Here is a 15323-nt window from a genome sequence, read left to right as displayed (position 1 = left end):
CGCAATCATACGAATTAGTTTGATACTGTTCTTGTTCAAAAGATATGTGTAAATTATCTTTACTTGGAAACAGCCTATTAATAAAAATTTTATGATCATCATCAAGACATTTTTTGTTAATATTATAAAAAATTAAGAAATAAGATTTTAACAAAACTTTTATATTATCACTACTGCAGAATATATTTTAAATGAGCGACGTTAGGAACGGATTTTTTAATATGTAATTAAGATTAAATTTATATTAAATACTCAATACTTTATTTCTCATTTTACTCCCATCAATTATTTGTGCATGAATAGAATATTGTAACATTGCATCAACTTTTAATTTTGACCCGTTTATAAAATCGATCATTTAAATTTATATTTTTCAATAATATAACAATTGCTCCTTCTTTTGATTTTAATTTATGTAGTGGACGGCTATTTGGTGTTAGTGAATTTATAAAATCAAATGGTAAATCAGTTCTTAAATTTTTGTCGTTATCATTAAGCGTTAAATCTATTCTAATATATTCTTCAACTTCACCTTCCATTTTTGATAGAATTTCATTAATAAGACTTAGTACATCTGTATTTTTTGGAATTAAAATTACTCTTTCGTTAGTATTTTGTTTATTAAAGCTACTAACATAAGTTTTATCAATAACATTGTTAGTGCATAAAATTTCTGTTAGTATTTCAACTACTTCGTTGATACATTCAAAATTAGTTGGAAATTTTCCGCCAAACATTTAAAAGCCATTTGTAACTTTAATTATAATTTACTAAAAATCAAATGCACGATATAATTTTCTTATAAAATACAATTCACATGAAATATTCGTTTAGTAATAGATAAATAAAAATTAAGAATCCATTTTTAATATAATGTATATAAAATCTTTTGAGTATACTAAATATTATAATAAATATAATATGATGAAATAAAAATCATCAAACTTTATTAAAACATTTTCAATGCCACGTATGTAATTTCTATTACTTTTATAAAAAAAAACTAATTTCAAATATAATACTTTTATAAAATTGATAATAAAAAAAAATTCATTAAAATAATTTCACAACTAGTTAAAAATTTTAATATATTTACTTTGTATTTACTATATTAAAAAAGTTTAGGATTACAACGAGCATTTGAGTCCTCGATTGTATATTAAAAAATATATAAATTGATCTACTTTTTAATTTTATAATAACTTTTGATTATTACATTTAATTATATTTATTGTATGTTTTGATATATCTCCTATAAATGTTAATTTTTAGTTTGTTCTTTGTAATTAAGTTATAACTTAAAAATATCAATTTCGACATTACGAGCGAGCGTGAGCGAGCGAGTCTTTCGGCTAGTACAATATAATTTCTTTACTATTAAACTCAACGTTGTTGTTTTTCAAACGATTTTGTTCTTCCATTTCGACTTCGTGCATCATTTTGTATGATTTAGCGTACATATTTACTGTCGAAAAAAATTATCTAATTTTTTTAATAGCATTAAAGAACATGACACATTAGTTTGTAATCGTGATTGCGAGGCAATTTCATAATCAATGATGTATAGGTGCTCATATCTTCTGGCTTCGTTTTCGTCTGGATGTAAGTTATAAACATTGTGGTTGTAAAGACCGTATTTGATATATTTTGAATACGGGCTGCGCGAGTACAAATAATTATTTAATTATAGAGAACTAGCCGTTGGCTCGGAACCCTTATGTACTGAACGAATAACGAATTACGTGTGAGTCGATATTATAATATATAGGTGGACGCGTGAGTTTATGTGCGGACACAGTTGTAGCGCGTGGACGATGTGCGGTCCGTGCTCGCTCTTAATCGGACGCTTGTCTGTCTGGTGGCTGTCTGTGGTGCTGCTTTGATGTTTTGTTAGTCCTTACCTTTTCGATGTCCACGTAGTTGGTATTTATTAGAAATTTGGTATATTACTTGATATGTATATTTAATTTGGAATAAATGGACACAAGATTTATTTAAATTGTTATTTTTTGTTTTATTGGCATAGGACCAGAGCACTTCACTTTACAGACAGTTTTAGGCATTGACAAATGTTATGATGTTCGTTTAAATATAATTTTACTAATGTTACGTCCAGGTGACCGCACAGAGCGAATACTCGCACGATAGAAATAATTACAGATTCCGAGTCGATAAGACCTTTTATTTAGCGCAGTCCGCTCACGCAATACCGCCTAGGGAAAAGGTAAAGAAGCGCGCGACTTGACCGGTAGCTCGGCTGACCGTGCGATAGTGATAGCTCACGGAGTAATGCAACTCAGAGTGACTTCTAAATGTATTGGACTAGCTAGGTCTAAACACTATGTACTGACACAATAACGTTGCATGCGACACTGACGTGAATTTGAGAAGATTGGTAGGAGAAACAACTTACCTTGACGAAGCTGACTTGTAGTTACCAATAGGGTGGCTCGCTCTCGTGCTGGTGCTGTAGCTCGTCTTAAAGGGCGCGGAGTTTGAAATGTAATAATTCGTACGCAAGGATTAAGTAATTGAGAGAAATGGTTTATTCATCTTCAGTCAGCTTATAAATGGTACAAGATACAAGTCCTCGACTGAGTACAACAGTACAACTCGTGTCTGAGGTAGAAATATGACTATGTCCAAAAACTTGGCGAATGCTCTGATTCTCAGTTCGATTACAGAAAAATAGTTTAAGTCACGAGTCGGGGAGAGCTTCGCCCTACCAGTAAGAACTCCGGAGTACGAAAAGCTACTCTTCCTTGCTCTCCATTGGTATTTATAGGGATGAGGGTAATGCATAAGCATAGGGAAGGTTCTGGCCAATCAGGATTTAGGGAGGGTGTATGCCTCAGGAGGGGTGGGCGCCCCTTTTATTAATCGGTGTCCCTCAGTGCGCGGCTCCTAGTCTGGCCAGCTGTAATGGTTTTCTTTATTGTAATTTCCCTCATTGTCGTATCGATTTCCACTTATTTGGGTCGTTTGTCCGAGATTTATGGCCTCCTTATTGTCCGGTAGTTCTGGGGTGTCTCCCCTTGTTTGACCTAGTTTATTCAGGATCGTTGCCCTTTCATCTGCCGCCGCGCGTGTCAGTGGCTTGATTGTTTTGTCGTGCTCTGCGTTGCCGACCGTTGTTGGTTCGTTGGTCTCTGTTATGCCTGTCGTGGAATATTCCCTATTACCGTGGTGAGGTACTTCGTTGGTTGAACGTATTATCTTCGTGTGCGTTGACCGGCCAGTCTAGGTCATAGTAGGTTGACGTGACACTAACGTTGTTCTATTCACTAACTATATTAATTATTATCTACGGTGTTCTAGTAATGCGACTTACAATTATAGTAGATCTCTTGCACGTTGGATGACGTAGTCTCCTAGTATAACAGATGCTGACAGTTCTATCCTACACGATTTCTCGTGGCAAGTTATTCGGACTTATCTAAGCTGTGTTTCCACTCACGCCAGATTTATTGACGGGTTCTTTCCTACTAGGCACGGGACTCTGGACTAGCAAGTGAAGAGGTGTACTATTGAATTGCGTGCAGAGTTTGAGTGTTTTCTACGCACTCAATAGGCGATGCTCGCAAATTCACAGCCCTCGTATTCTCTCACCAGGTACAGCTCGCGGTAGCAGTTTGACTCGCGTAAAAAGGCACTGCGTGGATCGACTCCGGGGTTTTTAATGCCTCGGTGTCGATACAGGCAGTTGTGAAATGAAGATGAGAAAGATCGCGGTAGTCCAATCAGCATCTGCCACACAAAGGATTGACGCGTATACTTTGCGTTCTGGTTCTCGCGCGAGGAGTGCTGACACAGAGGATGAAGCACTCGCTCTGATTTTCGGCGCTCGATACATGTTGCAATCTAGTTGCTCGCTTTCGGGATGTTAGTTGATGCATTATCTGTGTGTATATCCGGTTGCAGTCACGCAGGCATCGGTCATAATCATTTTATATACATACGTGTATTTTATGAGCATGGCACATTACATAGTAATTTTGACTCCTTATTCGAATAACTTGAGGGCATGCTCCAAAAAGAGCGTCAAATCTAGCTCCAAAACGCGAAGACAAGTGCATTATAAATTGTCTAATATTAGTTAAAAAGTGTTTACTTACGTCAGTATTTCCAGAAACTAGTTCTTTTAAACGTTAAGAATAAGTGATATCGTCAGATAATACAACGGTTTCTCTATTGAAACAATTAGAAAACTTCTTATTACATAATCTTTCAAATTTGAAATGTTTAGCATTACAGAATTCACATATTTCACTCATGCTACCTAAACCAATCTCCATAATTGCTAATTCATCGAAATCGAAATCAAACATGGCATCCAATTTTGTTATTGAAAATTCATTAAAATTTTTAATAGCGTAACCTTTTCATTTTTTGTAGTTATTATTATATTCTTATTACTTTTTAATTTTCTTCAGAGCTATTAATATATATACCTAATCAACCGAGCGATGTTAGGAGCGAGATAATTCTGCTAATTATTATTATCTCTATTTTCACGATCACGCTCATCAAAATATTGTGGTTGGGAAAAAAGTAATTTCGGTTTTTTTCATATTTTTTAAGGCATATTTGTTAATATAAATTTTGAACACTAATTAATGATATATTACCGTTATGATCGATGACCTTTCTCCGCTTATCTGGCAAAACCATAATTTCGTCACTGTAGAACTTCTGGTATTTCTGGGCGAAAAACTAAACCAAATGATTTTCACAAGCTTATTTTGAATCCAGCTTTACACTATTAAGAGACTTTTCTAGAGACCGGAACAAATGATAGTCCGACGGGGCAAGGTCCGGGCTATACGGTGGATGCATTAAAACTCCCAGCCAAACTCTCTCAATTTTCGACGAGTCATTGAAGATATTCTAGTGTTGTCGAGATGAAAGACAACGCCTTTCTTATTGATCAATTCTGGCCTTTTTTTCAATCACCTGCTTCAATCGTATTAGTTGTTGACAGTAGACAGTTGAATTAATAGTTTGTCCAGGTTCGAGCAACTCATGATGAACAATACCCTTTCAATCCACTAAAAACTTAGCAACACCTCCCTTCGCGTCAATATGGGCTTCGCAACTGTTTGTGAAGCTTCTCCGGGCTTCAACTACGATCTTTTTCGCACATGATTGTCGTACATGATCCATTTTTCATCGCCCGTAATTATTTGTTTTAAAAATGGTTCGATTTTGTTTCGTTTCAGTACGGATTCACAAATGGAAACTCGGTTCATTAAATCTTTTGACGTTTATTTGTGTGGAACCCAAGTATCGAGCATCTTTTTGTATCCAGTCTTATGTGAATGGTTTAAAACTGTTCTATGGTCGATGTTTAGTTCCATGGCGATGTCGCGAGATGAAATGTGTCAGTCTATTTTAATTTTTCAAGAATTTCATCGACTGTTCCAACGGTTGACCCTCTAGCGCGAGGTTCATCTTTAAGATCGAAGTTTCCTGAACAAAATCGAGCAAACTAATTTTGACAATGGCGTTCACCTAAGCACTCATCACCATAAACACTGCACAATTTTCGATAAGCCTGCGCTGCAGATTTCCCTTTACGGAAGTAGAAAAGCAACGCCATCTATTAAGAAGAACTGAAATTATTTTTTCCCCAACTCAATAGAATAGAAGGAAAATAATTTAGAAGAATTAGAATAATATTTATTTTACAAGAATTAGACAAATTTAACTGTATATCCTTAACTTTGTATTGTTCTATTGTAGCTAGCACCACAGCTCAGAAGCCATAGAATTTTGGACTGAAAATAAATTCGGTTATGTAACAGCCATCGCGATGTGCGCTTGAAAAATTATTAGCAGTTCTATAAGAAAGCCCTGTAGACCCATGCTCAAAACTTTTGGTTGATATTGTAATACCTATCATATCGTCGCAACTCGTGGCTAAACGTGTTAAAAACGTATGAAAATCGTTGATTACCAGTTCTTACCAATCAAAAGTATCCATGCGCTTGAATGGTGGTCTTTGGGATTGCAATGCGAGTTTAATAGCTACCCTCGGGATTAAAATATTATTTTTGGCTTCTAAATCCACCTTTTTCTCTTCACTTACTGACATAGACGGAGCGGTACCAGCACGACCGCTGCTATCGCCTTCGCCCACCTGCGACGAATTGTTTGTAGCGCTGTCCTCGCCATCGATAAGCGAGTGACTCGCATCATCAAATATTACTCGATGTAATAGCAACGATGAGCAGCTCGATCGGCCGCACCCCCCTTGTTAGCGTCATCGGCAACGCTTGAATCCTTTTTGTTTTCATCTTTATTAACCTGAACCTGAAATTTTGAATATTAAAAAATGTTTTTAAACGCTTTGTAATTATTTGATGACAGTAATAATTATATTAACAAAATCTAACAATAAAATAATATTAATTAATCTTTTTTTTATTTACATTTATAAAATAAAGTAAGTTGTGAGATTAAAACAATCATAACATTTATATTCTGTACAAAGATAACGATATCTTCAATCCCTAACGAAAAAGAAAAATGAAAACAACTGAAAAAAAACGTTATGAACTGCAGATGATAGCAGAAAAACGTCGGAATTGAGACACATATGAAAGTAATCTTGTTGTCTTCAGTTTTATTTAGTTTGCTAGATACTTTAGTTGGATTTATTTTTTTTCAGGTGTAAAATTTTACAGTTTAGAAAATAAATTAAAAAATGAATACAACAGACAATAAATATTAATAAGCGAAGACAACAGTTTTTTCATAGTTCAAAGCAGTTTTCTGCTTTTTATAATTGCTGTCTTCTACGTTCACTAGTTTGTTTCCAATCAAAACAGCTATAAACAAGAAAATTAACTTTTATAAAAGTAAAAGGTTAAGTGAGTTTCATATATACCGCAACGAAATAACAGATAAAAAAGAACTGAGATCAATCAACTAAAGTCAAGTTTATTGTATTTAATCATAATAAAACAATAACATTTTTTTTGGTCCATAAAGTGTGAGTGTCGGGATAGCGCGTTCGTGTGTGCAAGGAGTCAAGAGAGAGCCAGTGTGAGAGAGTTGGGGGAGAGTCAAGCGAGGCGAGGCGAGAAGAAGACGTTGCTTCCAATCCAGACCGGCCAAGGTGACGAGGATCGTGAGGAGACGACCAGCGACGCAGGGCCAGTCCAGGACAGGGAGGTGCGGAGGAAGAAGACGAGGCGAGGAAGAAGACGAGGGCGAGGAAGAAGACGGGAGATCAGCATTCAGACGGAGCCGGAAGACAGCCGGAGGCCAGCGTATTGCGAGCAACCTGTAAGTCCAGCTTACTCAGGCTGAGGCCTGCCGTTGGTACTGCGTGCCGCGAAGTGAGTGCGCGAGTGAAGGAGAAAGAGTGAGAGAGAGAGAAAGCTATCTGCGTTTTGTGTGAGACGAAACCGGGAGCCTAAATCGTGAGCGTTACGACAGCGAGGCCGGATCCGTCCAGACAAAGAGCCGCGTGGGTGCGGTTCGAGGAATCGCACGCGAGCATTGGGTCGAGAGAAGGGAGAGTCGCAGCGCGGTCGGAGTGAGGCCGCGGAAGCAGCGGGGGCCTGCCTTATCGGCGGGCAGACGAACAGGTCGTGAGGGCGAAGTGTGCGCGAGAGAGAGAGAGAGAGAGAGAGAGAGAGAGAGAGAGAAAGAGAGAGTGAGCGCTAGAACGTGCGGAGGCAACAAGCCTCGTGAGAGTGCGAGAGCGCGCATGAGTGTGTGTGTGAGAGCGTGCAAGACGAGTCGGCCGCGAAGCCGACGGCCGAGAGTGTCAGCCGAATCCGAGTTAATAAAGAGGGTAAAGAGAATTTAGAGAGTTGTGATTTCTGTCCCCTTACACACCGCTGTAACCCGAACAGCGGAATCCTCGCGGAACTCCTTCCGAGATCTACAGAAAAATAATAGTGTCGAGGCTTCGGGACGGGGTTGAGGCGCGAGTTCTCACCCCAAATTGGCCACGTCACAATTTTTTGAGATTTTAGTCCTTTTTAGTAGTTTTTTTAGGCACGAGTAATTATTCGTAGCATCCATTTTATGTAAATCGAATCTGCAGATAACATTTTGTGATATTCATGAATACATAAATCGTCATTTTATATTCACAAACTAATAAAAATGGTATCTGCACAAATATTTAATCGCATCATTCCTTTTATCTGGGCCAAATTTACTTATTACATCTTATGATATGCACGATTACATAAAGCATTCGTCATCTCATATTCTCAAATAGATGGCTTTAAAAAAAAACAGCATATCTGCAGAATATTTAATCGCAGCGTCCCTTTCATCAAACCAAGTATATATATATATATATATATATATATATATATATTTTTTTTTTTTTATTGTTTCCAGAGCTTCCAATCTACCTGGACCAAATCTTGAAAATGTTTTTTAGTAGGAATGTATATTTTTATCATATGCACCTGTCTATACCATTAAATAGTTTTTTATGTAAAAAATACATCAAGTTTTGTGGAATAAATGCAAAAAAATGCGGACAGACGGACAGACGGACATTTGTTAAGTTCTTTTACTGCTAAAAACTAATTGAAATTTGATACATTTGATTTTTTTTTCGGTATTTTGAATGATTTAAGTTCAAAGAACATTTCTACCGTAAAATAGATCTAATTTTTTTCTTTTTATTAGCTTTGAAGGGTTTTTACAAAATTGACCAAATATAAAATTTTAATATATTGGTAGAGTAGATAATAATTTTAATCGGAGAATACGGAAAATCCGAGGCTTAATAAGAACGAAAATCCAAGACCTTCCAATCATCCGAGTTATAATATAAAATTTTAATATAGTGTAGATTGTGCAACTAGGGGAGGGAGGGAAGGGCTAATTCTATTAAGGGTAAGATTTAAGCACGAGGTGAAGTCGGGGGTCAGTGTCAAAGGCGCCCGAGACGGAGACGAGTGCTCAAATCTCATCTAAGGTAAAAATTGTCCCCGCCCCTCTCCCCTTGTTACATACTGTACTTTTTTTGACAAGTGTCTGTGAAGACCTGTTTTTATGCAAATAGATAGAATGAAAACTTGCGTATTTTGAGTCGTAAGCCACATAATTTTAAAAATTATCATAAATTTTGAAAAATTTTCATAAATTCTCAAAAATTTTCGTAAATTCTCAAAAATTTTCATAAATTTTCAAAAATCTTCATAAATTTTCAAAAATTATCAAAAATTTTCTGAAATTTGATTATTTTTGAGTGCTTTTGATTGTTTTCGAGTAGCAGGAATGGCTATTCCCTCCTGCACGCTCGAACTGGGCAGCTTGGCGTTCGCTTTAGATGCATGAATATCAGTGTATAAAGAAATTCTGTTTTCACTGTGTATAAATTCCTTTACTAAAGTTGAAATGCAGAGAAAGCTTTGCGGCTCAGTGTATTAGATACATATGCACGCATTCATTTTGATATGAATTATAATTCGCGAGATCGTCAATGTGCAAGTTTACGATGGGTCAGGAGCAAAGCAAGCAGCAACCGAACAAAGGTTTCACTTGGGAGGAGAAACAGCCTTTCATCAAGACGTCAAAATCAAAAAAGCAGAACAATGAGTCGTCATTCTTTACGATTTCAAAAAAAACTTAGTAAAATTTATCTGTCTAAAAAAATCCTCCCCATCATTCTCGTTAAAGAATCAAAATAACTTTTCTACAAACACCTTTTTATGTTCAGATAGAGATGACTACAGCAAATTAAAGCACTAATTGTAACATTGTACAAATCAACCGGCCCTTCTTTAGGTCCGCTATATAAATTTTAAACGTAGTACAATAAACTGTTTACTTCGCAGAAAGGATCAGAGTTAACTCTAGGGCAATAAAGCTTTACTGTTATACTCAAAAGCAGCTTGGTCTCGGTACAGCAGCGAGAAACGAACCGCGTTTAAAAGAAAACTATTCATAAATAGTCAATTACAAGTAGGTCAAGCATCAGAGCGATAATATTTTTTATCGCTTGCGCAATACAGTAGCGGTTATTAATCTTGCTGATTGACCTACGCAACTAATGTTGACAACAATTAGTCACTGTTGACATACTAATTGCCTCATTAGCTACTGTTTATGTAAACGAGTGCTTCTGTTTATATAAACACGTGCTACTGTCGCGCCAGTCTAGGTCATGTCCACCGTCTATTCATACCAGCCCATATACTGCTTACATAAACACACACACAAATTCCGCTACGCTGGTCCCAAGCCCAGGGCCCTGCCGCACAAGCGACGGGAAAGATGGGGAAGGATTAGCAACCCTGTTAAAATAACCAAAGGGCATCTGCCCGGATTTTAGCACATTGTTAAAGGCCTCCTTCCTAGGATACAGGATTGGGGAAGAAACTCCAAAAAAAAATCGAACATAAATAGTGAGTTAATAACAAAACTACCCCAAATGGGTTAGACCTCTGAGTCGAACCCCGTCGAAGATGGTTCCGATCGGGTGAATGCCCCGGTGGTCAGCGCTGGCTCCATAGTTTTTGGGAGGGGGAGGAGAGGGGGGCAAACTCACAAGGTTGGGGAAGCGAGTCGAAGAGAAGAAAGGAAAGGGAGGACAAACCAAGGCCTGTCGTCATCAGAGACCTAAACTCCCAATCCGGTTGAGCAAGGTGATCACTTGACGGTCGTGAAGGATACAATCAAAAAAAACAATCAAGTACGCCGAAGGCAGAACCAACGTGCACAGACCGATTAGAACGTACTTCGCGAAAGCGATGGAAGAGATAGAGAAAATAGAAGAAAAAAGTACGTCCCTTTTGAAGGTGCCAGAGCTTCGCTTGGGAGGAGAATCCCTTGGACCAAGAACGAGCTGTCAAGAGAGTTTGGGAAGTGTTGCCAGTGTGAGAAGCACAGGCACAAATACATCAAACAGAGACAAACCAGAATAGAACCAGAGCAGGCAGGAAGCAGTACAGGCTCGAAAGCAAGAAGAGGAGCACTCAAACAAGCTGCTAAAGGAAGTAGACGACCTAATATTTGACACACCAAGGTACATAAATGGCATTGTAGAGCCAGTTTAAAAATCAAAGTTATGGTAATGAAGTTACAAGACTTGCACATGTTAGGAGATATAATGGGTGACCGTAATAATTACGGCTTTGAATTTTGGTTTTGTGCAAGAGAAAACAATAAGAGGCGAGCATAGACGGCTCTACAAAGACGCGGTTCTAGCAAGTATTGAGAGCAAGAGGAAACCTGGCTAATAGCCCAGAAGAGAAGAGCAACGGAAAGCAAGACGAGAAAACACAACGACAGGGTAAGCGGCGATGCAACGTGAGACCCTCGTCTCGAAAGTCTCTCACAATGCACCAGAGCATCCAGAAGAGATACAAGTGAAAGCAGGGTAAAACAAGACGTAGGTGGAAGTCCTGGGGAAATTCCGATAGGAATTAACTCGGACATTACCGGAACGATGGTGCTGGTAGTTAAACAAACAAGAAGTGGAGACGTTCTCCTAAAACTGGGGAGAGAGTCCGATAGGGCTGCGTTTGCTGCGAAAGCAGAAAAAGCAGTGCTGGACCTTGAACGTGTCAAAAAAGAAGAAAGGAAGGCCACTCTGGAAATAAGGGACATGCACTTGGAAGCTACTGAAGAAAAGGTAACAGCAGCAATAGGAGGAGCCCTTGGAAAGCTAGACAATAGCAGGAGGGTGACCCTGTTGACGCCTAAAATAAGAGGCTTTAGGATGGCCACAGCGATACTCAGCGAGAGAGACCGAGGAGCTTCTAGAAACAGGACACATACGCGTGGGCCTTGTAAGTTGCAGAATAAGAAAACGTGTGAAGGTAGTGCAGTGCCACAAGTGCTTAGGCTTCGAACACTAAAAGGATGAGTGCAATGGAGCAGATAGGTCGACCCTCTAATTAAGTTGGAGGAGCTGATCACCGCATGAATAAATGCCAGATAGAAGTGAGCTGTTTTCTCTGCAAAGAGAATGGACAAAAGGAAGAAGGCTGTAAATATGTACCTGGCTCCGTCAGCTTTATTATACTTAGGCGCTCCTTGGACATGGCGAAGAAAAGAGAAAGAAGAGCTTAAAAAATGGCAAAAGCAGGCAAAGTGCTGGATGTGATACATCGAGAGCATAGAAACAAGAAGACGAGCTGATGCAGAAAAAAGAAGACCTGAAACCTTTGAGCCTAAACCCCTAATCACTACGGTGGATGGGGGATGTATGGAAATGTCAAATCCTAAAGAAGAAGCCAACTAGGCTAATTAACGGGACATACGAAAGTATTCTTTAACGATAGTGCCTGTAGGGATACGGTGTCGAAGGGTCACTTGCGCAGAGCTTGCTCTGCCTACGCCACATAAAAACACACACACACGCTTACAAACATAATGTATTTCTTAATGCAATGATGACAATATTATATTGTGACCCATGAAACAACCCACTCCATACAACTGTACATTTTAATGTACAAAATGTTACTGTTCAAATGTCCAAGCCTACATACATTTGTGCCTAAATTATTTATAAATTTTTAAAAGAAATAAAAACTTATAGCTGCATTATATTTATGTATATGTATGTGTACCCATAGAGACACACGTGTATATGTACATTTATTTAGTAATATTTTTTTTGCAGTTGTGATAAAATATCAATAGCATCTATTGACACATTACTAAATAAATCCGATATTCAGTCTTTTACTGGAGTAAATTTTATGACTTGCAAGGAAGATAATGAAAGTGCGGAAGAATTAGAAAGTGCATTTGGCAATGCAAAATGTAAGAATCGCAAAAAAACAAATAGATTAGCCGTGAAAACTCTTGGAAAGGAATTTGAAATTGAATCTCTTGCTCATATAAATATTAACTTAGAGACTATTACACCAGGTACAGTAAAACAAGTTTGAAAATAAAACTTTTCTCTAATTCAAAATATCGTTGTAGGAAATATACCTCCAGTGACCGTTATTGATAAGCGCAATGGAATAACTGTACTATTACATTTTGCTAAAGATAGTCCAAGATTCGACGTATCCGTTATCGTAGTTACTACAATGAGCACCAGCAGTAAACCTCTTAATGACTATTTATTTCAAGCAGTTGTACCAGAAGTAAGTAAGCAATTTTTGATATGATTTAGAAAGTTCAATATTATATCGCATCATTTTATACATAACATGATTGTTAGAACGGAACCCCTGCAAGCTTGCTTTGTTTTTAGACATTACTGTATTTTATTATTATCATTATTGCTTTCTCTAAAAAGAAACTTTGTGACAGTAATTTTTGAAGGTTTTATAAAAACCTGTAAGAGAAGTGTTTAGACGTAAACATGCTCAAATGTATGATTATATGAATAAGTATTTGAAACGAGCACCCTTGAAAGAACTCTTTATCTCTCTTTATCTCTCTTTCACTATCTCTTTCTCCCTCTTTCTAACTTTCCCTCTCTCTCTCTCTCTCTCTCTAACCTAAAAATACATACATATCCAACCTAAAAGCTTTGATCGCTCCGTTATCAGAAACATCATCGAGTGTTGATATTACAAAAATAACTGATGATACTGAATAGTAATACTTTGTTTAGATTATTATTGCTTTTAAGTATATTTTAATGCAAATAACACTGACTGACTGAAAACCCTCTTAACGCCTGTGATCTGCCCTGTGAGGGAGCGGTATTCGCGGTAAGGACGTAGGGAACGGGTGAGAACTATTCGGGGAAATTTAACGAATCCCGATTAAGATAAAATAACAGAATAATATATTGTGCGGCCAATCTTGTTTCTACAAAAGTATACGCCGAGTCACATGAATGTCGACTACAACATACACACGTATACATAAGTGGTTTTACTGCTAATATCAAAAATTGGTATTAGTAAATAAATGATATACACATATACCGGGTGAGTCATTTTAATCTTTAATCTCAATTAAAAGTAGGTAAGTCTCAGGTAAAAGTTTTAGGATTTTTCCCTGGCTATCTGATGATGACCTTGACAATGTCATTGAGCGTGACCTTCAAGGTCATTTGAAGGTCAAGTCGATTTTTTCAAATAGAAACCCCTACTTTTGGCACCAGAAATGGAAAGAGCGGGAAATTTTACGTTTGAATATGACCTTTCCTTGACCTTGAATTCAATGGTCAGGGTCATTGGTCATGCCAATAACAGTACAACTGGTTAGCTGAACTCGAATGCATTCAAGGAGAAAATGTTACCCACAAAAGTTTTCAGTTTTCTCCCCGGCTGACGAATGGTCATCTTGACCCTGTCGTTAAACAGGATCTTCAAGGGCATTTCAAGGTCAAGTTGATTTTTTGAAATGGAAACCCCTACTTTTAGCCCCATAAATAAAAAGAGAGTGGCATGCGTTCAAAAATGAAAAAATTTTCAATATTTCCAGAAATTTTCAATATTTTCTAAAATTTTCGTAATTTTTTCAGTTTTCAAAAATTTTCAAAGTCATTCCTATATTTTGTATTAGTGTCAATTTTTGAGAGTGAACTACTCTTAACAGTTATGTAGATAGCAAATTAGTGCAGAAAAGCTTAATCGTGTTTTTTACTTCTTGTAAATCGATAATTATTATTGAAAAAAATCTGTTTCCCTGTTTACTGGTCTGTAACAAATTATTTTGATTTTGATCATGGCTGATTATGGTCCCAACGAAATCGTTGATATGATCATGATTTTGGGAGAAAGTAGAAATAATTATGCAGCAGCTGCCAGACTTTATGCTGAACGCTATCCCAATAGGAGACACCCAAGTAATGTTACTATTCAAACCTTAACTCAGAGAGCTCGAGCTTTTGTTCGTCAACGCCGTCATCATGAATACGACGAAAACGATCCTCGTGTTATTACCATTCTAGCGATTATTCATCTTGATCCTCACATTAGTACTCGACAAATAGAAAGAGAAATAGGTATACCTCGATCAACAGCATCCCGAATATTGAGAGCGAGAAGATATCATCCTTATCACATAACATTAACACAACAGTTAACTCCAAATGATATGATTTTGCGAGTACGTTTTTGTCGATTGGCAATACGAATGATTCAACAAGATCAAGACTTTTTCAGGCACGTTCTTTTTTCAGATGAATCAACAGCAGAAACACTGGAGAATTGAATAGACATAATTGCCATTATTGGTCAGATGAAAATCCTCATTGGTTCAGGCCCATAGACAATCAACACCGCTGGAGTGTTATGGTCTGTTGTGGAATCATCAATGGCTATTTGATTGGTCCTTATTTCTTTGAAGAGAACGTGAATGGGGTAAACTTTTTGAGATTACTTCGAGACATTTTACCTGAATTACTAGAAAATGTAGATCTA

At 37.3% G+C, this 15323-nt stretch overlaps 1 protein-coding gene across 6 annotated transcripts in view; it reads left to right on the top strand.

Moving 5' to 3' along the window:
• Positions 1–15323, top strand: part of LOC100114196 (ADP-ribosylation factor-binding protein GGA3) — a 197275-nt gene that overhangs the window by 119859 nt on the left and 62093 nt on the right. For all 6 annotated transcript variants that reach the window (XM_032601583.1, XM_031925309.2, XM_031925307.2 and 3 more), the window contains 2 exons: positions 12611–12861; positions 12919–13085. In XM_032601583.1, the coding sequence (XP_032457474.1) occupies positions 12611–12861; positions 12919–13085 (418 nt within the window). The remainder of the gene's footprint in view (positions 1–12610; positions 12862–12918; positions 13086–15323) is intronic.

Source organism: Nasonia vitripennis (genome assembly GCF_009193385.2).
Source record: "Nasonia vitripennis strain AsymCx chromosome 2 unlocalized genomic scaffold, Nvit_psr_1.1 chr2_random0009, whole genome shotgun sequence".
NCBI lineage: Eukaryota > Metazoa > Arthropoda > Insecta > Hymenoptera > Pteromalidae > Nasonia > Nasonia vitripennis.
The sequence above is the reverse complement of the archived record's forward strand: the minus strand, read 5'-3'. Positions and strand labels throughout refer to the sequence as shown.